Below are 22107 nucleotides of genomic sequence, written 5' to 3'. Positions count from 1 at the left end.
TGCTACCTACCCCCTCTGAAAAAATTTAACATTAAAATAATAATAAGAAAATCAAAATGGTTCCTCGCTTAAAAGGTGAGGGCATATTATGTAAACGAGAAATAGCCCATATTCATACAGTCTCTTTCGTATTTTTTTTTTTTATAAGAAAATAAGATATTATCTCATAAGAAAAGGGTAGGCATTTAAAACAGTGTTTGGTAGGGGGAATTGTTACTTGAGGCAACCCTTTTGAATACTCCATGATCAATCAAAACCCGACTGCAATACAAACTGACCGGTAGTTCTAATACATGCAATCATTTCGTGTAATTTTATACTTAGCTTAAAATCTAACAACTCAACTACTATAAAGTAAGAATGTGGAAGCCTCTCCAAAAAGCCCCGTTCAGTGTCGTCCTAATAGATCTGCAAACCGTTTCAGACTCTTATCTCCAAAATGCTGTAATTGTGTGTGCAGGAGGTGAGTCTTGGATCTTTTTATTTCTAGCGACTACCAAAGTGCCTGGCAAATAGTAGGTACTCAACAAATGGTACTGAACTGAACCATTAATTAATTAATTTCCAAGTTTCTTCCCATTCATTTATTAAAGACTTAGCGAGTCCCTGCCTGTGCCCAAGGCCCCTTGGGGATGGGCAGAGATTTAACTCAATGAGAATAATACACATCTAAAAATGCAAAAAGGACGGACTTAGGATCTTCCTGGCCAGCGGAGACCTAATGGCAATAATGCGAGGTGACCCAGACATGGGTGTTCGCTCTCCTTCCTGCGTGCCCGCCATCGACCGGCTCCGTTCCGGCTACTTTGGTCTGGGCGGGTGAGCGAGAGCGAGGGCGCTTGGGAGACGCCTCGCCCAGCGGCGATAGATTAGTTAGGCCTCAGAAAGATGGCGTCCTCGGAGCAGGCAGAGCAGCCGAGCCAGGTAAGGGGAGTGGGACTGCTCCGCCGTAGTGGCGGGGACCCTGGCTGGAGGGGGCGCTCGGCGTGCGGCTGGAAGCCGGGCGGGGTCCCTGAGCCTCCGCAGCTGGTGGTCCCGACCTCTTGCCCCCTCCTGGGCCCCGCCCCTCCTCAGGTCCTCGCCGCCCGGCCCCTCCCCCGGTGACCCCTCTTAGACCACATTGCCGAGCCGGGGCTCCGGGGCGCCCGCGGGCCCCTACTTCCAGCCTGAGGGCCCCTCGGGCCCCACTTGCGCTTGGCCGGGACGGTGGCAGGACCCTTGAGAAGCCTTCAGCCTTGAGCTGTAAGGGCCCCTGCTTGAGGAGAGAGGGGTGAGAGGCTCGATCGTTCTCAGTTGTCCCCTCCCAGGAGGGCCCTGAATCCATCAGGGTTCCCACTCTCCCACAGCCTCAGCCTCGCTGAAGTGGCCCCACTGCCAGCCTCTTCGTCACCTTTGCGCTTTCTCTGCCAAATTGGAGGGTCGGAAATGTACTCGGATCCTCTCAGTGCGTTGGTAGGAAGGGGTCTCACTTGTAAACAACAGACGCCACCAGGCTTTTGGTTGAGGATCCGTCCTTGCTTCCCAGAGTTTGGTTTTCTCGGCCAGAGGACTCCGCTCTAGCTTTTCAGCCAAATCCCATTCCATTAAGGGGACCTTGAGGACCAGTGGTCTTGCCTGTATGTCTGCTGTCAGGAAGCAGTGGATGATAAGGCCTATGAAAGGATTTGAAATTCAAAGGAGGGGTGGGCTGGGGTGAGGTGGATGGGGTAAGCGGTACCTTGCATTTGCTGAGGGTGTGCTGTCATGCTGGGGGCAAATTAACGTTAACTATCTCCTTTAGTGCTCATTACGACCTTTATGAAAATCAGGCTATTAACTGCCATTTCACAGAAGTGGATGCTAAAGGTAACATGCCCTAAATCATGTATCTGATTGGGTCTGGATTTAAACCCAGATGTGTGTGGCTAGTTAGCCACACATGCTTAAATTTAGTTAGGATTAGAGAGAGGAAGAAGAAAATGGTTCCAGTCTGGACTTCCATCATTCACCTCTCACCTCCTTGAAACACCTGTAGACTTCACAGCCTACTGGTATTTCACTTCCTTCCTTGGCAGAAGAACACTACCTCAAGTTTCTTACTGTTTTATTCTTCATGATAAATCTATTACAGGAATAGCACTTAGAGGAGCTGTGTGTTCCCCACACCAGCTTCTGTTAGCAGAGTGAGTGATTCAGAAAGATATCTGGATTGTAAAATAGGGGAAATAACAAGGACTGATTCTGGCCTTCTCACTGTCAGAAATTCTGGACTGTGGAAGTGTCTCAGAGGACGGGCCCTCCTTTCTTGCCTTACCCCACTTAGCTTGCGGAAATGCTGAGGTTCCTCAGAATCTGGACTTTTCTGAACTGTTATATGTTAGGAATGCCCACAGCCTGGGATTAAAGATGCCTTCCGTCCCTGATTCTTCTAGGACTTTTAATTTGTCAGTGCTGTGAAGGTTACTAAAAAGCTTGCCACTTGGAGCCATTGTAGTGCCCAAGGATTCCTTTGGTTCTGGAAATTGTCCTCTCTGTACATGTGGAAGGGATCTAAGGTCCTTTGAGGGGGTTTGGCCAGCACTTGTTTGGTTTTCAGCTCTGCTTCTCTTTTGCCCTCCTTTCCAAAGCTGGTAGAGTTGGGATTGCATCAGAATACGCTGGCAGTCTTGGGAAAATTTGAGCTCTTCATGCCAAATTCTGTCACTGTCTAACAATAAGCTGCAAATGCACACTTATTAAGTGAACCAACTCTCTTCAGCAGTTGCTTGTCATTTTATTTTCAAATCCTGATCTACTTGGCTTCCCATTTCTCCAGTCAAAGCAGAGTGGAATTGAAAGAACTATTTGGATAATTCCCCGCAAACCTGGTCTGTAAGAATGAACACATTTTTCCTTTGGGGCTGAGTCAGTATTTGTTTCATAGAAGGTCTGTTGGTTGGCCTTGTGGCCTCAGTCTCTCATTTTGAAAGATACAGGGTGATAGCCAACCCTTTCTTCCTTTGAGAGGCAATGTAGAACGGTGGTATGGGCTCCAAAGCCATCCCTATTGGCTTAGAATCCTAGCCCCACTACTTGAAGCTGTGTGATCTTGGACAAGGTACTTGACTTCTTTGGCTTTAGTTTCTCCATCTGCACAATAGGAATAATACTAGTGCCTATCTCGTAGGATTTCTCTGAGGATAAGTAAATTAACTTATTTTACTTTATTTATTTTAAAGATTTATTCATTTGAAAGAGAGAGAGTGCATGCGTGTGGGCAAGCAGGGGAGGGGCAGAGGGAGAGGGAGAAAGAGTCTCAAGCAGACTCCCTGCTGAGTGTGGAGCCTGATGGGGGCTTGATTCCACGACCCTGAGATCATGACCTGAGCCGAAACCAAGAGTGGAACACTTAACCAACTGAACCACCTAGGCACTCCTAAATTAATTTTATTTATTTATTTATTTTTATTTATTCATTCGAGACACAGAGATACAGCGAGAGAGAGAGAACATGAGCAGGGGGAGAAGCAGAGGCAGGGGGAGAAGCAGGCCCCTCACTGAGCAGGCAGCCCGATACGGGGCTCAGTCCCAGGACCCTGGGATCATGACCTGAGCCGAAGGCAGACGCTTAACCGTCTGAGCCACCCAGGCGCCCCTAAATTAACTTAATTTTAGAACAGTGCCTGACATAGTGTGTTATCTGTTATTATTGCATTCATTAAATTCTGGATTTTCACTCACAAATGAGAAATCTTTCTTCAGGCCTTATTATAATGTTTTTTTGGGGGGTATGATTTTTCACATATTGACTACCAGCCCACTAAAGTTGTTCTTTTATTTGTTCTCGAGTAATTTCCTTCCAATTTAAAGGAAAACCCTGAATGCTGGTGTTTATCTTAGCTGTCCTTTGTGACTTTTAGATATCAGTGACATACTTGCTTTATTCATTATGGTGGTCTTTTTAGTCTTTCTTCAGGATGGTCTGTTGGAGTTAGAAATCACATTTATTGCTTCCTATCCTTGTTCTGTTTTCCCCATGTTACTCTAGTTTGCATGGTTGATCTCTTATGAGAGGCCCTTGTAGTCTGTACGTGGTATGGCTTATAGGAATGGGAGCTATTATTCCTATTTCTGTACTTCTCCACCATTTATCTTCAATGAAGAGCAGAAGTGTGGTTCAGTCTGATTGTTTAGTGGTTATTCAATATTGACTATATTACAGAACATAGATTTTAAATCTGTTGAGATTCCCTGGATATAGTACATTTGGGATTGAGAAAACACAGAAGCAGGGAAGGGAAAAGTACACAGTGAAGACAGTAAGCAGTAGAAGAGTATGGCCTTGTATCCTGATAGACTTTGAACTCCAGCACTCACTTGCTATTGGACTTGTCACTCCACCTCTCTGACCCTGTTTTCCCTTTGTAAAATAATAATTACCCAAGGGTTGTTCTGAGGGTTGACTGAAATTGTGGACGTAAAGAGCATCTGCTGCACAGTTAGTGTTCAATGAGTGTTCGTTTCCTTCTCCAAGAATCTGTGGGCAGTTTTGGAAGTCTGCTGAACTCTTGAATAACAGTAGTTCAAACGAGATACTTCCCCCCTCAACTTTTTTCTATTTTGAAAAATTTCCAACCTCTAGAAATGTTGAAAAAATAATACAGAGAACTCTTGTAAAACTCTTATAAAAACTTCAAGATACACTGTTTACATTTTGCTGAATTTGCTTTATTTCTGTCTCTTTACATGTATTTTTTTAAAGATTTGAGAGTGAGTTACAGACATCACGGTATTTCATCCTAGGACAGCTAAGATAAACACCAGCATTCAGGGTTTTCCTTTAAGAGTGTCATAAGAGTGAGGTTATTCTCTTATATAACCATAATACCATTATCATACAAGAAATTCAGTATTGATAAAATACTATTTATTTATTTATTTATTTATTTATTTATTTTTTATTTTTATTTTTTTTAAAGATTTTATTTATTTATTTGACAGAGAGAGAGATAGCGAGAGCAGGAACACAAACAGAGGGAGTGGAAGAGGGAGAAGCAGGCTTCCCGCCGAGCAGGGAGCCTGATGTGGGGCTCGATCCCAGGACCCTGGGATCATGACCTGAGCCGAAGGCAGACGCTTAACGACTGAGCCACCCAGGCGCCCCGATAAAATACTATTTAATAATACAGTCCACATTCATATTCTCCCAATTAAGAAAAATCCAAATCCATTCAAGAAATAGGGATTGCATTGATTTTTGTCTTTAGTATGCTTTAATCTAGAATGATCCCCTAGTCTTTAAATTTTTTCTTTTTCTTTTCTTTTTTTTAACTGAAGTTTAACATATACCCAGAAAGCACACAAATTATGTGTCCAGCCTGGTGAATTTTCAGAGTGAACATACTTGTGTAACCAGTACTTATATTAAGAAATCAAACATTACCAGGACCTCAGAAGCCCCCCTGGTGTCCCTCCTGTCATTGTCCAACCCCCTAAAGGTTGCCCCTATCCTAACTTAAAATCCATAGATTAATGTAATAGCTTATTGAGTGACAAAGTCCTTATGGCCAAAAACTTTACTGTGGAATTCTAATAGGTGTGTTGTGGTCAGTTTAATGAGTTTTGACAAATGTACATACCTGTGTAACCACCACCACAACCAAGATCAAAACAATTTCAGTTTTCCTAAGTGTTCCCTTATGCCTATCCCAGTAAACCCTAGCCTTTGGCCTCAGGAAATCTGAACTGCTTTCTGTTGCTATTGATTATATTTGTCTTCTCTAGAATTAAATATGAATGAATTCATAACGTATGTATTCTTTTGTGTCTCACTTCTTTTGCTCAGAGTAATGTTTGTGAAACTTATATTGTTGTATCAGTAATTCATTGCTTTCTATTAGTGTGTAATATTCTCTTGTATAGATATACCACAATTTGTTGATCTGTTCACCAGTTTATGGACATTTGGATTCTGTTAATTATATATTGCTGCATAACAGTATTACAAAACATTTACACAAATTACCAAAAAGAGCACACATTTTTTGTTTCCGTTTCTGTGAGTAAGGACACAGTTTAGCTGAGTCTGACAAGGCAAGAAATCAAGGTGTCTGCTGGGGCTGTGATCTCATCTGGGTCTTGAGTGGGGAAGGATCTCCTTCCTAGCTCATGTGGCTGTTGGCAGCATTTAGTTCCTTATGGCCTGCAGAATGAGTACCTCAGTTTGTTATTGGCAGTCAGCCAGAGGCTACCCTCATTTTTTTTTGCCACAGAGATCTTCCTAACATGGTCACTTGGCTTCCTCAAAGCTAGTAAGGAAGAGAGTCTTTTAGCAAAATGGACATTAGTCTTACATAGTGTAACCACATACATGTAATTACATTCATCCTGTCATCTTTACCATGTCCTGTTGGGTCAGAAGCAAGTCACACTCAATGGGACCACACAGGGGCATGAATACTAGGAGGTGGGGATCCTGGGAGTCACCTTAGAGTCTGTTACCCCACATGATTGGTGCTAGTTTGGGGCTACTATAAATACTCATGTATTGTGAAGAGATATGTTTTCATTTTTTTTTGGTAAATACTTATGAGTGGAATTGCTGGGTCATATGGTAAGTATATGTTTAGTCTTTTTTTTTTTTTTTATAGATTTTATTTATTTATTTGACAGAGACACAGTGAGAGAGGGAACACAAGCAGGGGGAGTGGGAGAGGGAGAAGCAGGCTTCCCGCGGAGCAGGGAGCCTGATGCGGGGCTCGAGCCCAGGATCCTGGGATCATGACCTGAGCTGAAGGCAGACGCTTAACGACTGAGCCACCCAGGCGCCCCAGTATATGTTTAGTCTTATAAACAAAGTGTTTTTGCAAAGTTGTACTATTTTTTATTCTCATCAGCAGTATATGAACATTCCACTTGTCCTACATCCACACCCACACTTGGCATTGTGTCTTTTTAATTTTAGCCATTCTACTGAGTGTGTAGTGGTATTTCCTTGTGGTTTTAATTTGCATTTTTGTGATGACTAATAACATTAGGATCTTTTCATGTGCTTATTGGTAGAGGCTGATATTCATTTTTTCCCCCCATATGGATATGACTTATTCCAGCATCATTTGTTGAACAGGTTACCCTTTCTCCATTGAAGTGCCACCTTTGTCAAAAATTAAAAAATTGGGGGTGCTTGGGTGGCTCAGTTGGTTAGGTGTCTGCCTTCGGCTCATGTTGTGATCCTGGAGTTCTGGGATCGAGCCCCACATCGGGCTCCCTGCTCAGCAGGGGGTCTGCTTCTCCCTCTGTCCCTCACCCTACTCGTGCTGTCTCTCCCTCAAATAAATAAATAAATCTTTAAAAAAAATTAAAAAAATTGTATATACATAGGTCAGTTTCTGAGCTCTATTTTGTTTCATTTATCTCTCTGTCTATCCTAATGCAAATGAAATACTGTCTTTTTTTTTTTTTAAAGATTTTATTCATTTATTTGACAGAGAGAGACACAGCGAGAGAGGGAACACAAGCAGGGGGAGTGGGAGAGGGAGAAGCAGGCTTCCTGCTGAGCAGAGAGCCCGATGTGGGGCTCGATCCCAGAACCCTGGGATCGTGACTGGAGCTGAAGGCAGACGCTTAACGACTGAGCCACCCAGGCGCCCCATGAAATACTGTCTTGATTGCTGTAGATTTATAGTAAATCTTAAAATCAGGTAGTGTAATGTCTTTTGACTTTATTGTTTTTCAGAATTGTTTTAGCTATGGTCCATTGCATTTCCATACAAATTTTATTTTATTTTTTATTTTTTAAAGATTTTATTTATTTATTTGACAGAGACACAACGAGAGAGGGAACACAAGCAAGGGGAAGTGGGAGAGGGAGAAGCAGGCTTCCCGCTGAGCAGGGAGCCCAATGCGGGGCTCGATCCCAGCACCCTGGGATCATGACCTGAGCCGAAGGCAGACGCTTAATGACTGAGCCACCCAGGCGCCCCTCCATACAAATTTTAGAATCAGTTTATCAATTCTTACAAAAAAGCTTGGTGGGATTTTTATTGGGATTGTGTGGAATCTATAGATCAATTTGGGGGAGAATTGACATTTTGGCAATATTGATCTTCTAATTTATTAACATGATATGTGTCTCATTTAGGTTGTCTTTTATTTTTCTCAGTAGTGTTTTGTAGCTTTAAGTTTGTAGGTCATGTACACATTTTGTTAAATTTCTCTCTAAATATTTCATATTTTGGCATGCTGTTTATGGATGTCATGTTAAAATTTCATTTTTAATTGTTGAATGCTAGTATATAGAAATAAAGTAAAATTGTGTCATTGTTTACAATAGTCATACTATGGAAATAGCCCAAATGTCCACTGATAGATGAATGAATGAAGAAGATGTGAAATATATATATATATATATATGTGTGTGTGTGTGTATCTCATATATGAATATAATGGAATATTATTCAGCCATAAAAAAGAAAGAAATCTTGCCATTTGCATCAACATAAGTAGAGCTAGAGAGTATAATGCTAAGTGAAATAAGTTGGAGAAAGACAAATACCATATGAAATACCATATGATTTCACTCATATGTGGAATTTAAGAAACAAATGAGCAAAGGAAAAAAGAGAGACAAACCAAGAAACACTCTTAACTATAGAGAACAGACTGAAGGTTGCCAGAGGGGAGGTGGGTGGGGGGATAGGTGAAATAGGTGATGGGGATTAAAGAGTGCACTTATCATGATAAAAAAATAAATAAAATTGAGTTTGTATGTTGGCCTCCTATCTATAACCGTGTTACACTCACTTATAATTCTAATAGCTTTTTTTGTAGATTGTGTGATTTCTTTGTAGATGATCCTGTCATCTGCAAATGAAGATAGCTTTACTTACTGCTTTCCAATTTATATGCTCTCTAGGACTTCTCATACAATGTTAAGAGGAATATTGAGAATAGACATTCTTGCCTTATTCTTGATCTTAGGAGAAAATTCAGTCTTCACGTTTATTTATTTTTTTTCAAGATTTTATTTATTTATTAGAGTGCACAAGCAGGCGGGAGGGGCAGAGGGAGAAACAGACTCCCCGCTGAGCAAGGAGCCCCATGCGGGACTCCTGGGATCATGACCCGAGCCAAAGGCAGATGCCTAACCGACTGAGCCATCCAGGCGCCCCTCAGTCTTAAGTTTTTTTGAAGGTGCCCTTTATCAAATGGAGGAGATTTAATTTTTTTTTCAACTTTTTAATTTTTTGAGTGTTTTTGAAAAAATTATGTTGTCAAGTGCTCTTTTTGCTATCTGTTGATCCTGTTGTTTTCTTTATTAATATGATGATTCATGTTGATTGATTTTTAAATGTTAAACCAACTTTGTTGGATAAATTCCACTTGGTTATGAAGTATTATCCATTTTATATATTGCTGGATTTGGTTTATTAGTATTTTGTTAAGGGTTTCTTCATTTATGTTTAAGAGAGGTATTGATTTGTAGGTTTCTTTTGTGTGTGTCTGTGAAATCTTTGTCTAGTTTTGGTATTAAGGTAATGTTGTTCTCATAGAATGAGTTGGGAAATTTTACTGTTTTTTTCTTTTTTCTGAAATAGTTTGTATAAGGTTGGCATTACTTTTTCCTTAAATGTTTACTAGAATTTACCAGTGAAGCCACCTGGGCCTAGAATTTTCTTTTTTAAGTTTCATTACATACTTAATTTCTTTTTAATTAATTAATTAATTAATTTTAAAAGATTTTATTTATTTTGAGAGAGAGAGAGCACATGTGCAGGGGGAGGGCAGAGGGAGAGGGAGAGAGAATCTCAAGCAGACTCTTTAAAAAATAAAAATAAATAAATAAATAAACTAGAAATTGATAATAGAAAAGAAATCTGGAAAAATCCCAAATGTTTGGAAATTAAACAACAGATTTCTAAATTATGGGTGGAAGAAGAAATCATAGGGGAAGTAAAATATTCTGAGCTGAACAAAAATGAAAACAATATAATTTAAATTTGTGGAATGCAACCAAAGCAGTGCTGGGAAGGAAGTAACATTTTGAGTACCATACTAACTTTAGAAAATATGCTAGAGAAATAAAGAGCAAATGAAACCCCAAATAGGAGGAAAGAAATAAATGAAAAATTCTACACGTTACAAAAAACATGGAATGCTTCATAAATTTGCATGTCATCTTTGCGCAGGGACCATGCTAATCTTCTCTGTGTTGTTCCGATTTTAGTATATGTGCTGCTGAAGCAAGCACGTATTTTATTTTGTATTTCTTTTTGAAATATATTTTCACTGGATATAGAATTCTAGGTTGACAGGTTTTCCCCTCACAGGCATTTTAAAGATACAGTGCTATTATATTTTTTATTTGGCTTGCATATCTTCTGATCAGAAGTCTGAAGTCATTCTTAGTCTTGATTAATATTTGTAGGTAATGGTTCTCTTTTTTTCTGGCTGCTTGTAAGATTTCCCCCTTTTCATGGGTTTTTAGCAATTTGATTGTGTAGTGCCTTAGAATGCTTTTGTGTTTGCTTTGCTTTGGGTTTGTGAGCTTCTTGGATTTGGGAGTTTGTAGTTTTCATTGAACTTGGAAAATTTTCAGCTATTATTTCTTCAAATATTTTTCGTTCTTTTTCTTTTTTTCTTTGTCCTTCATTTTGGTCAGTATCTGTTGCTGTATCTTCAAGTGCACTTACCTTTTCTTCTGCAGTATCTAATCTACTATCACTCCCATTTGGTGAAATTTTTATTTCAGATATTATATTTTCATCTCTAGAAGTTCTACTTTCTTTTTGTGCAATATATTTCTCTCCTTACTATGATTCTGTTTTCCTTTGAATTTTCTTTTTATTGAGGCATAATTGACATATGTTATATTAGTTTCAGGTGTGGAACATAATGATTCAGTGTATGTATTTTTAAAATTGCATTAAGTTCTTGAATAAGGTTATAACACCTGTCTTTTTTTTCTTTTTTAAGATTTTTATTTAACAGAGAGAGACAGCGAGAGAGGGAACACAAGTAAGGGGAGTGGGAGAGGGAGAAGCAGGCTTCCCGCTGAGTAGGGAGCCCGATGCGGGGCTCGATCCCAGGACCCTGGGATCATAACCCAAGCCAAAGGCAGACACCTAACAACTGAGCCACCCAGGTGCCCCTGTAACACCTGTCTTAATGTTGTTTTGTCTGTGAATGATTTCTTCTAATTTTTCTTATTATTATGGATCACACTTCCCTGCTTCTTGACATCTTTGAGATTATTGATTGGGTGCTGGATGCTGTGAATTTTACATTGTCGAGGGTCTGGATTTTGTGATCTGACTTTGAAGAGTGTTGAGATTTGTTCTGGTGGGTAGTTAAGTTACTTTTGGTTCATTTTGATTCCATCAAGTCCCGTTTTTAAGCTTTGTTAGGGTGGATCTAGGGTGGCCTTTACCCTAGGAATAACCTGCCCTTCCCCTACCAGGATGTGGCCCTTCCAGTCTGTATGGAGTGCTCTGACTGAGCAGTGAGGACACCCCACTCTGGGAGGCATTCACCACACGGCTTCTTCATTGCTGTTTCTCAGCCTTGTGGAGTTTCACTCTGTGTGTGCACACATTTTACTGTGCAGCAAAGACGTAAGGGAACCTCTGTGCAGATTTCTGGAGCTTTCTTTTGGCGTAGCCCTCTCCTGTCTGGAACTCTGTCTGCAACTTTCAGCTGCCTTAGTCTCCCTGAACCCTAATCTCTGTTTCCTCAACTCAGCAAGAGACCGCCATGCTCTGTTGGGATTCCCCTGCCCCCCTTCTTAGTCTGAAACATGCCTCTTGGCAGAAAACCAGAGTGACCTTAGGGCTCATATCATTTGTTTCTGTTCTGTCAGGAATTACTACTGTCCAGTGTCTACAAACAGTGGTGTCATGTGTTTTGTTTAGTTTTCTAATTGTTCACAGTGGGAGGTTAAATCTGGTCCCAATTACTCCATCACAGACAGAGCAGAAGTCTATTGGTTGATTTTGAGCAGAGGGGTGATAGGATAGAACTTCTATCATCTCATCTCACCCTGAACGTGAGGTGGTGGTATTTTTCCCATTATTCCCACGGGTGGGGAGACTGAGGTTCAAGGAGGTTGAGCAGTGTACCCGCGGTCACTCAGTTACTGGTGCCAAAGTTCATGCGCTTGCCTCTGGGCCAGTGCCTCTCAAAAAATAATTGTTGAATTGAACCTTATTCTTCTCTGCAAAGAACTATAGGCCAGACCGGTGTAGAACACACTCAGAGGTACACAGCCCTGTGGCAGGTGTGGGACGGGATGTTCAGCCAGGTGCTCTGACCTGAGCTGCGTGTGCCGTTGGTCTTTGCTGTGCCTCAAGGTCAGCACTTGGGCACACCTTCTGGCTGGGGGAGGTCAGCGCCTGGGCAGCGGGAGTGAGAGCACCTTTGTGCCTATCAAACTGGGAGCATTTCTCTCTGCTACTGTGGTCTTTTTTTGTCTGTTTGTTTTTTATTTTTTATTTTATTTCGTTTTATTTATTTTTTTTAAAGATTTTATTTATTTGACAGAGAGAGACACAGCGAGAGGGAACACAAGCAGGGGGAGTGGGAGAGGGAGAAGCAGGCTTCCCACTGAGCAGGGAGCCCGATGCGGGGCTCCATCCCAGGACCCTGGGATCATGACCTGAGCCGAAGGCAGACGCTTAACGACTGAGCCACCCAGGCGCCCAAGTTATTATTATTTTTAAAGTCAAAACCGCCCTGTCAAAATTTCCAGGATCAAGGTGGAATTTAATTTGTAGAGATTTGTCTCAAGCCAGAAAATAGATTTGACCACTTAAAAGGGGTTGATGCAGGGGCAGGTGTTTGAGAAGTGTTGGGCTTTCATAAAAGCTGGGCTGGTGAGCTGGACGGACCCGCACGTGCTGGGGGACTGAGCTTCTGACAAGCAGTTGGCTGCTCAGACCTTTGCCCTTCTTTGAAGCGACACCTAATGCTGCATGTTAATGTTGGGAATCTGTGCTTCCCCTCAGCATGAGGAAGCAGAATGGTCAGCATTCTCCAAGGGGTCCTGTTGGTGTTTGGAAGGAACAGTTTTTCACTGCATGCAGTGCTGGACATAGAGCCTCCCAGGCCTCTGCCTTCTAAATGCCAGTGAGATCCCTTGGTCATTGTGACCACAGGAAACCCCCCCGACAGTTTCAGATGCCCCTCTGGGGGGTGTTTTAGGGGGTTGATTCTGCTCTGGGGTTGAGAACCATTGGATCACAACACTGCACTGGGGAGTAGGCCAGGTTTGTGTTTAAGTTGTAGATGAAATGTCCCAAGATGGACACATCCTGCTATGGTCCTCTGCTTGCTTCCTTTATGCGTTTGTGTATGAAGTGATTGCTTTGTTTTAATTTTTTTTTAGTTAAAAAAAGCTTAAGATCATATTTATTTAGTACCAGTGCTATTTTAAGTGCCGAAGATTAGCCTTCAGTAAGATGGTAAAGTGCCTGCCTTTAGGGAGCTTAAAATCTAGTGGGGTAATAAACTAGTTATTTCAGATGGTATTATCAAGGAAATCAGTGTGGAGAGTAGTAAGGATGAAGGCTGTTTTAAGAACCCACTTTCTTTCTTTCTTTCTTTTTTTTTTTTTAAGATTTTGTTTATTTATTTGACAGAGAGACACAGCGAGAGAGGGAACACAAGCAGGGGGAGTGGGAGAGGGAGAAGCAGGCTTCCTGCGGAGCAGGGAGCCCGATGCGGGGCTCGATCCCAGGACCCTGGGATCATGACCTGAGCTGAAGGCAGATGCTTAACGACTGAGCCACCCAGGCGCCCCAAGAAACCACTTTCTAAAGAACATTGAGATGAGAAATGGGGGATGGTCCATTTTAGACTGCAGATCTTCCAAAATGAGCTGGAGAATCATCTAGAATATAATCAGTGTTGGGCAATTACCAGATTGGTGAGAGGTCCTCTGTGAGCTCACTGATACAGTCTGACAGACTTCAATAGCACTGTGAGTTCAAACAGGGTGTGGGGAAATCTTGCCCTCTTAGCAGCCCTGAGGCTGGGCGTGGAGTCCTGGCTTTGGTGTGCTGAGGAAGGCTCTGGAAGTCAAGACTTGAGGAGTTTGGAGAGTGTCGCTATTCAGATTCCTTGATGGAGGTATACACATGCGTATGGGTTCTTAAATGCTCTGAATGTCCCTGGAAGAATCTATAAGGAACCAGCATCAGTGGTGGGTCCCCCAAGGAAGAGGGGAGTGTTGGAATGAGAGAGCAGCTTTCTTTTTAAAAATTTTAATATTTTATTTTTTAAGCAGAGTTCACTTCTGTGGCTTACAGTTTAAAAAGGTACAAAAGGGTATATGATGAAAGAGACTTCCTTAGTACCATATACTGTTTTCCCTCGGGCAAATACTGGCTATTCAAGAGATGAACTAATCTTAAGGGAAGTTCCTTGGTGATAATGATTCATACTGATTAGTTGTATTTCAGGAAGAGAACTTTGGGTTAAGTCAGAATGAGGCTTCCTAAGTATTAAAGCTGTTTGAGTTAGTTTTGTTGAGTCAAATAATCCACATTATTATTTGAGGGGTAGCATTAAGAGTGTTGCTTAATGAAATGTGGTCTAAAACTCTATGATTTTAAGTAGAATGTTTCAAATCCCTTTAGTCCCAGTTACTGGCTGAGTCATCACAGGCACATTATTTAACCTCCTTTGCCTCAGTTTCTCATCAGCAATAATTTCAGACATTTATTGTAGAACTAAATGAAAAAGAGCTAGATAAATGTTAGCATTTTGTATTTGCCAAGTGGAGTGAAGGAAGCCCTCAGGAAGATAATGAACTTGAGTCTATAATCCATTCAGTTGAGTAAGAACCATTGTTTAATTCGTTGTTGCCTTTCATTCATTCAGCAGATATCTGTGGAAGGCCTGATCTGTGCCTGATACTGTCCTAAGCCCCAGGGATGCAGTAATAAGCACACAGGTTCTGCCCCTGTGGAGTTCATAATCTGGTGAGGGACACAGACCTCAGTCAGATAATTGCACAAGTAAAGTTGCAGTTCTGCTCAGTCCTTGAAAGAGAGATGGATGGTGTTAGTATATATTAGGGAGAGTTCACCCTGTTTTGGGTGTCAGAGAAGAAATGCTTCCCCAAAGAAGTGACATAGCTGAAATCTGAAGGACGAGTTAAACTGTCAGAGGTGTGAGCAGGGATAGCATGTGCAAAGGCCCGGGTGCCTGGTGGGCAGAGCCGGGCAGTGTGGCGTCACACACACCTGAATTACAGTCAGTGGATGCAAGGCCTTGTGGCCATGTTGAGAGAGTTTTCTGTATTAGAGCCGTTGTTGTAGTGGTTTACTGGGGTGGGCAGGGGTGAGATCTGATTACTACCGTTTTGAAATGATAGTCTGTTTGCAGTTTGGAAAATGAATTAGAAGAAAGCCAGCATGGATGTGGGTGAACCGATGCGAAGGCTCTTGGCAGTGGTCCAGAGAGGAGTTTTTGGAAGCTTTGACCCAAGTGATGGCAGTAGAAGTGGAGAGAAGTGGATGGACTGATTACACGGATATTTAGGAAGGAATGTTGGCAGGACTTGATAATGTGTTAGCTCTGGTGAGTGGGAGAGAAAGAGTTGTCCAGAATGGTCCTTTGGACTCCGGCTTGTATATTTTGGTGGAAGGTTGTGCCATTCTTGCAGACAGGGAACAGTGGAAGAAGACGTGTGGCCGCGGGAGGGGATTATGAATCTGCCGAGGAACTTGTTGAGTCCAGAGGAAGCTGGAAGGCAGCTGGATGGAGAACTCCGAGGGGGATCTGGGCTAGAGATCTAAATGCGGGAGGTTATCCCTGCTGCCCCTCACCGCTGCCTGCTGCCTGCTGGGAGCCTTAGGAGGGAGCGAGCAGGGCGGGGGAAGGGAGGCAGGGAACGCGAGCTCGAATTCCCTGAGACTTTCCACTTGGTTTCGTGCAGGCTGACCTTGTCCTGGGACTTTAGATGAGGAGATAGAGTCCTTCTCCCAGCAGAGTCCTTGTCACTGTGCTGTGTGCCATCCGTGCGGGGGCATCGGGGCATGAGGAGATCTTTGGGGACCCTCCGTGGACTGGACTCTTTCCTCTCCCACCTTCTTTGTCCCCCCTGCCCCCGGCCCCGGAGGCCTGGCACTTGCTATCTGAACAAACTGGGAGGAGTATGGAGGCTGGAGGCTGGTTCCAGAGACCCACAGATTAGCTGCACTTGTCTGGATATTATCTGTAGATAATTGGAAATTGGCTTGAACATCAGTAACAGTAAACTAATCATAACTCTCTCAAACTGCTTGTTCTATTCTTTTGGAGATTTGTGAGTTTCCTCCGAGTCTGTCTGTCTCTGTCTCTCCCTTTCTCTAAATTTGGCCAGATCATCAGCCAAGGGTTGAAGGCAAATGTGAGCTCCAGAGAGAGGAGAGGGTGACAGACTGGAGCCAGGCGAGTGGGCCACACGCTCCCTGCCTGCTCGTTGGTCTTTCGGCCTGTCACTGGCTTATTTACACAACAGATTCAAGCTTCCTTACTATTGGGGATTGGTGTCCTCAGTGACAGGTGATAAATGGGAACCAGTGTCCATAGTTTCTTTGCTTCCTGGCTCCAAGTAGATGCCTGGAGAAAATCCAGAGTGTGGGCACCTGGGGCCCCCTTGTGGCTGGATCTGGTTCTCCACTTCGGCTCTGCTTTTCCCCCCGTCAGTTGGTGGGAAGATGGCAAAAGGGAAGTTTTGCTCTCACATGAAGCCTTTCCTCTGGACTTTGCTATTCCTGTGGATCTTGTGATGGTCCCCAGCCCTTGCTGCTCAGCTGCTGATCTCGGGCCCTCCTCAGCCAAACCTAGCCTTCTCCTTGATGTGCTATGGCAGTGAATCCAGAAGCAGTCTCTTCATGTTGACTGGCAAATTCACACTCCGTGGGCGGGCTACTTCTTACAGGCAGCCCACCGTGGAACACTCTACAGTCTGAGAAGCTGGTGAGAAATAGGAGGAATAGGTGTTGGTGTGTGTTGTTTGAGAATATAGTGTCTTTGGTTTTTTGATGTCCATTGGGTGGCACTGTGATCTTATTTTTGTTTCTGTTTTTCTTTGCAGCCAAGCTCTACTCCAGGAAGTGAAAATGTGGTGCCTCGAGAGCCTCTGGTAAGTACCCAAGATATAGAGTATCATTTTCTAATCATTAAAATACTGTGTGAGTGTGGAGAAATCCTAGGATCCTATAGTTTTGCATCATTAGTGTCTCTTCAGAAGTAGGTGCTGTGTGGAGACTAACTTAGTGACCTTTGACTTCTGACTTCTTTTCTGGCATGCAGGGTTAGTGGGCTCCCTCCTTAGTAAAGCCTGGTCTTTTCTGAAACAGAGAGCATCTACCTCAGGGCTTGATGCACCGCTTTGTTTGTTGCTGATCAGTAGTAATCAGTGGGATGCCTGAACCCTTTGGAGGTGGGGTTGGGACCAAGTTGCTACTTGATTGTCTGAAATAGCCATTTTGCCCTTCAGGGTGAGAGCGCTGTCAGGTGGCCTTTGAGGAACAGGTAAGGCAGGGAGTTCTGTTTTTGCCTGGTCAGTAATTTGTGATGCTCGTACCAACATTACCTGCTTCTAGTATTGACAGGGCAGCGGCCTCCTGAGTACTGAAGGTAACTTTCTTCACGAAGCACTTTTGCTTTGGTGGTCTGAGCCCCAGTCCCTGCCAGCACCCCCCCCTTTTCATCCTAGCTTGCATTTCAGGGCCTACTGCAAATTCTGTTTGTTGAGTAGCAAGACCTGTTCTGTACTAACCAGATAAGTTTTATGGAGGGCCAGCTTTTAGAGCTTTGTCTTTGTTTGGATGGTGATAGCAAGCTCAGGGATGCACCGCCCAGTTTTGGTTTCCCAGGCTTGGTTTTCTTGCCTCTCCTCCGGTAGTAGTGGGAGGAGGTGATGTGAGGTCCTTAGCTGGTGTGAACAGGCCTGAATTCTAGCCTGTACTCAGGCTTTCCAAGGCAGAAGGTGAGTTGGATTTGGCTGAGGCTGAAAGACCAGGGTGATGCAAGCCCTGCTGGGGCTCTTCCAGGGAAGTGTGGTTGTACTCAGCATTGTTACCAAGTGTTACCAAGTCTAGCTCCCTTCCCACCACACCCAGCAGTGGCTTCGTTTCACTCTTGGTATTGCCCGGGTTTGTCCTGGAGGTCAGGGTGGTGGGAAAGCCAGAGGCTTCAGAAGGGCTTTGCTTTGCCAGGCCCTTAGCTAGGGAGCTGGAGGGTTCCCCTGGGGCCTGTCAGTGCCCTGCAGGCTGGAGTTGTGGTTGGTTTTGGACTAAAGTCCAAATTGAACGCTGTAGTCCTCTGCAGCCCTTTACCTCCTTGGTCTCCTTTTACATTTTTATCTACTGACTTTACTGCTGATCCCCGGCAGAGCTGACTGGTCCTTCTTTTGCAGCATGATTGGGTAAACTCTTGGGGGTTCTTTCTAGCAGCGAGCCCTAAGCAACGGCAGCCTTGCTGATTTCTGGGTATTTGGAGCCCTGCAGCCCCTTTGCTCTGCTAACATTTCTGGATACTGCTCTTTTCCTGCTGTACTCTGCATCTGCTTGTTGTTTGGTTGTATTTTCATTTCTTTCTTTTCTGGGAGGCCCCGAGCAGTCTTCAAACCCTAGTAGCCTGTGATTGTCCAGAGTTCAGACTCATTCTCTCCAGGCCAACTCTACAATTACCTTATATTTAATTAATATTTTTTCCCCCTCTTTACGTACTTGCTACATAATTGCTCAGAGGAAAGAAAACACATAGCAGCAATTTATATATATATAAAAAAAACAATAATTAAAAAAAAAACCCCGAAATAAACTCCCATCTCATTTGGGCTGATCCTATGAGTTGGGTAATTAGGGCCCTATTAAAAGGTAGACCCTTTCTCCTTCCCTTCTTTTTTTTTTTTTATTAATTTTTTTATATTAAACTCCCACAGTCTCTCAGTCATGCCCTTATTGCTTTTGGCCAACCATTCGCAGCAGCCTGATTAAATGAGGGCACCAGCCGAGTTGTATGGTCTTGTGTGAGCTACTTCTGCCTCTCGAGAGCAGTGGTGGGAGGGTGCCAGGCAGCGGGGCCTGCCAAGGACTAGTGAGGACTCGTGGTGGGTAGGGGTACAGGACTTTGAGCTGGCAGTAGGCTGGATGAGAGTCACAGGGTGCTGGTGAAGGGATGGGGTGGTATCCCCCACCCATAGAAAGCCCACAGCTCTCTGTCCAAGTCCCCCTTCCCTAGGGGAGGTTTCTCAGGCATGTGCATTAGCCGTCTCTCGATGCTCAGGAGGAACAGACAATTGAAGAATAAAATTAAGCCTTCTTCTTAAGTAATTTATGCATTTTATTGGGGGAAGAAAAGGCATTTGTACACATGAAACAATTAGCAGACAGCACAAGACCGTATATAATTTTAGCAAACAGTACAGAATCGCATATAGTTTGGTGCAGAATTGCCTGGCTGGGAGTGTAAGAGCCCTCGTTATTCAGAGAAGGAAGAGTTCTGCCCGGGGTATACTTAGGGATGTTTTTTTGTGAAACTTGAAGCCAGGTCTTGAGGAATAGAATTTTCCAGTGTTGAGGGAACACCCTGCTAAGTTGCTTTTGTTTTTGTTTTTAACTGGGAGCATATTTTCCATGAAATTCTTTCGTGGAAGCTGCCTGTTCTCTACACTGAAATGGCTAAGAATAGGATACTGAAGGCGTATCATCTTATTCTTGGTCTCCCGAACTAGGTGATCACTTTGGAGTAATTTTTCCCTGTATTAGAGAAGTGAGTTGTGACAGAGGAGACTCCATGGAGTGGTCAGTATAACGCAGATGAAATGGACGGGTGACGTTCGGGGGTTCGCATTAGTTTTTTGCTTTATCTGCTAGAGAAGGAGGGCCTGATTTTCATTTCTGCCCTCTCTGGACCAGAAAAACGGTTTGTGATTGTGGTGGTGAGGAGTATCGTCTTGTAGTCTCGAAACGACACACTGGTGTTTTTAGCCACCCCGTTGTCTGGATTCCACCCACATAGTGACTGCATGTTACCTTCTCTTGCCCCTCAGTCCTCCTCCCCGCCATGAAAAAACCACCCTGGCAACCCTGGCCATATTAGTGAGATAGTTGCTTTATAATGCCGTAATGCCCTCAGGGCTGGAGATTGGTGAACAGACCGGTCTTGATAAATTCTGTAAACTCCCAGTTGAAATTCCCTTATTATTGATGATAAAACTCTGCCAACGTTAAAATGGCCGATTGCTTTTTCTTCTTCATACTTTCTTCCCTGAGCTTTGCCTCCTGGGGCAAGGAGTTTTGACAGTCCTCCAGAGTACTGACCTCCAGCCCCCCCCCCCCCCCAACAACCTGTTGAAAACCTTCTGTAAATTCTCTCAGGCCCGAGTTTTCTCGTCCCCTGTGTGGGCATGTGCTTGGGCCCTGGGTCAGGTCCCCGCACAGCTCCCGCAGGAGATCAAGCCCCACCTGGCCGATGGGTCTTTAAATGGGTGGACAGTTGTTTGCATGGAGTAACTCGGGTTCTGTCTTGCTGGGATTCAGAAACTAGGGTTGTTTTTTTTTTTTTTAAGATTTTATTTATTTATTTGACAGAGAGAGAGTACAAGCAGGGGGAGTGGCAGGGAGAGGGAGAAGCAGGCTCCCGCTGAGCAGAGATCCCAACATGGGGCTCGATCCCAGCAACCTGGGATCATGACCTGAGCCCAAGGCAAACGCTTAACCGACTGAGCCACCCAGGCACCCCAGAAACTAGGGTTAAGTAACCATCTGAGAGTCCTTTTAGTCATCTGAGTTTAGGTTATTTGAAGTGAGCAATAAATAAGGTTTCGTTTGCACCTTGCTCACAGGTTTCAACACATGTTCCTCAATATCCAGCAATACTGCAGGCCGCCTACTTTATACAATTCTTACGCATTTGGGTTAAATTAGCATTTTGACTTTTTGCTCTTTGACACCAAGTTCTTCCTAATGGATGTGTCTTCTGCCATTCGTTCTTCCTCTGACTTACAGGTATAGTTTTTTGGTTCTGTTTTGGTTTTTATCCTTTCCCTGCATCCCTCCACCCCAATACTCCCAAACTACGACAAATTTATTTTTATAAAATACGATGGTTATTTCTATTTTATCACCTTCCCTAGGATTAATTGTTTTTAGTAGGCTGAATTACTAAAAATAAGGATGCTGTGCACTCGCTGAGCCAGGCCATGTCTCAGCTTTGCCCTCTAAGTATAGAAGTATCCTGTGGCCTCCAGTTTCTCCCTGAGGCTGATGGAACCTTGCCCAGGGGGTCCTACATCGTCGATCTGATCTCAGTCCTTCTTGGGGAGCTCATCTACCTTATGCCTGGGACACCGAAGATTTTCTCTCTGGTTTTTAAGTCAGTTAACCAGAGGCAGGTAATCAAAAGGCCATTAATATCTTGATGAATTCAGGGAGTTAGTCTGTGAGCTCTTCTTTAAGAATACCTATGGCTTGTTGCCTGTCTCGTAGAGACCTTGCGAGTGAGTGTATTCCTGGCACTCACCCTGTATTTGTATCTTTTGTGGCTAGACTTCTTTGGACATACTTGCTGGTGGGCTCACCAGGGACAGGTGCTTCTCATGTTTTGTCCCCACCAAAAATCTCTGAAGGATGACATTCACATGTTGAACCCATTTCTTTGTGTATACTCACGTACATATGCGTGTATGTATATGTGCATATACAGAGCATATAATGCATATATTTCATAAACTTCAAAGCAATTCATGGAGAAATAAAATGGATTTTTTAAAAAAAGATTTTATTTTTAAGTAATCTCTGTACCCGATGGGGGGCTTGAACTCACAACTCCGAGATCAAAGGTCACAGGCTCTACTAACTGAGCCAGCCAGGCGGCCCAAAATCATTTTAATATTGTATTCATGAAGATGTATTCACAAGCACAGGGGTAATGAAACTGGCCCATTTAGAGATTTCAGAAAACTGTCATTTTTTTTTCAGGAAAAATAAATCAATATGGCAAATCTAAAGTATTAAGCATTATTATTGTAAGACTCTGTTGTGGTTGAGTCCTGTGCTGAGTTAGGTTTACTCAAGTGAGCTGTAATTTCCACTCAGGGACATCTGTCTGGATACAGGTGAATGGGGGTGACATCATAGGGATAATCCTAAATCT

At 43.3% G+C, this 22107-nt stretch overlaps 1 protein-coding gene and 1 non-coding gene across 2 annotated transcripts in view; one reads left to right on the top strand and one right to left on the bottom strand.

The window, feature by feature from the left end:
- The first annotated feature begins 849 nt into the window (after positions 1–849).
- PEX14 (peroxisomal biogenesis factor 14) overlaps positions 850–22107 on the top strand; it is a 135248-nt gene continuing 113990 nt past the window's right edge. Inside the window, exons 1-2 of the mRNA XM_032393785.1 lie at positions 850–924; positions 17039–17086. Coding sequence (XP_032249676.1) covers positions 889–924; positions 17039–17086 — 84 coding nt within the window. The 5' untranslated portion in view covers positions 850–888. The remainder of the gene's footprint in view (positions 925–17038; positions 17087–22107) is intronic.
- Positions 10101–10207, bottom strand: LOC116626734. Its single transcript, XR_004298320.1, has one exon. It is a non-coding gene; the product is annotated as a U6 spliceosomal RNA (small nuclear RNA).

This window comes from Phoca vitulina, unplaced genomic scaffold (assembly GCF_004348235.1).
Source record: "Phoca vitulina isolate PV1807 unplaced genomic scaffold, GSC_HSeal_1.0 scaffold2, whole genome shotgun sequence".
Classification (NCBI taxonomy): Eukaryota; Metazoa; Chordata; class Mammalia; order Carnivora; family Phocidae; genus Phoca; species Phoca vitulina.
Note: the sequence above shows the minus strand (reverse complement) of the source record. Positions and strands in the feature narration are given on the sequence as shown.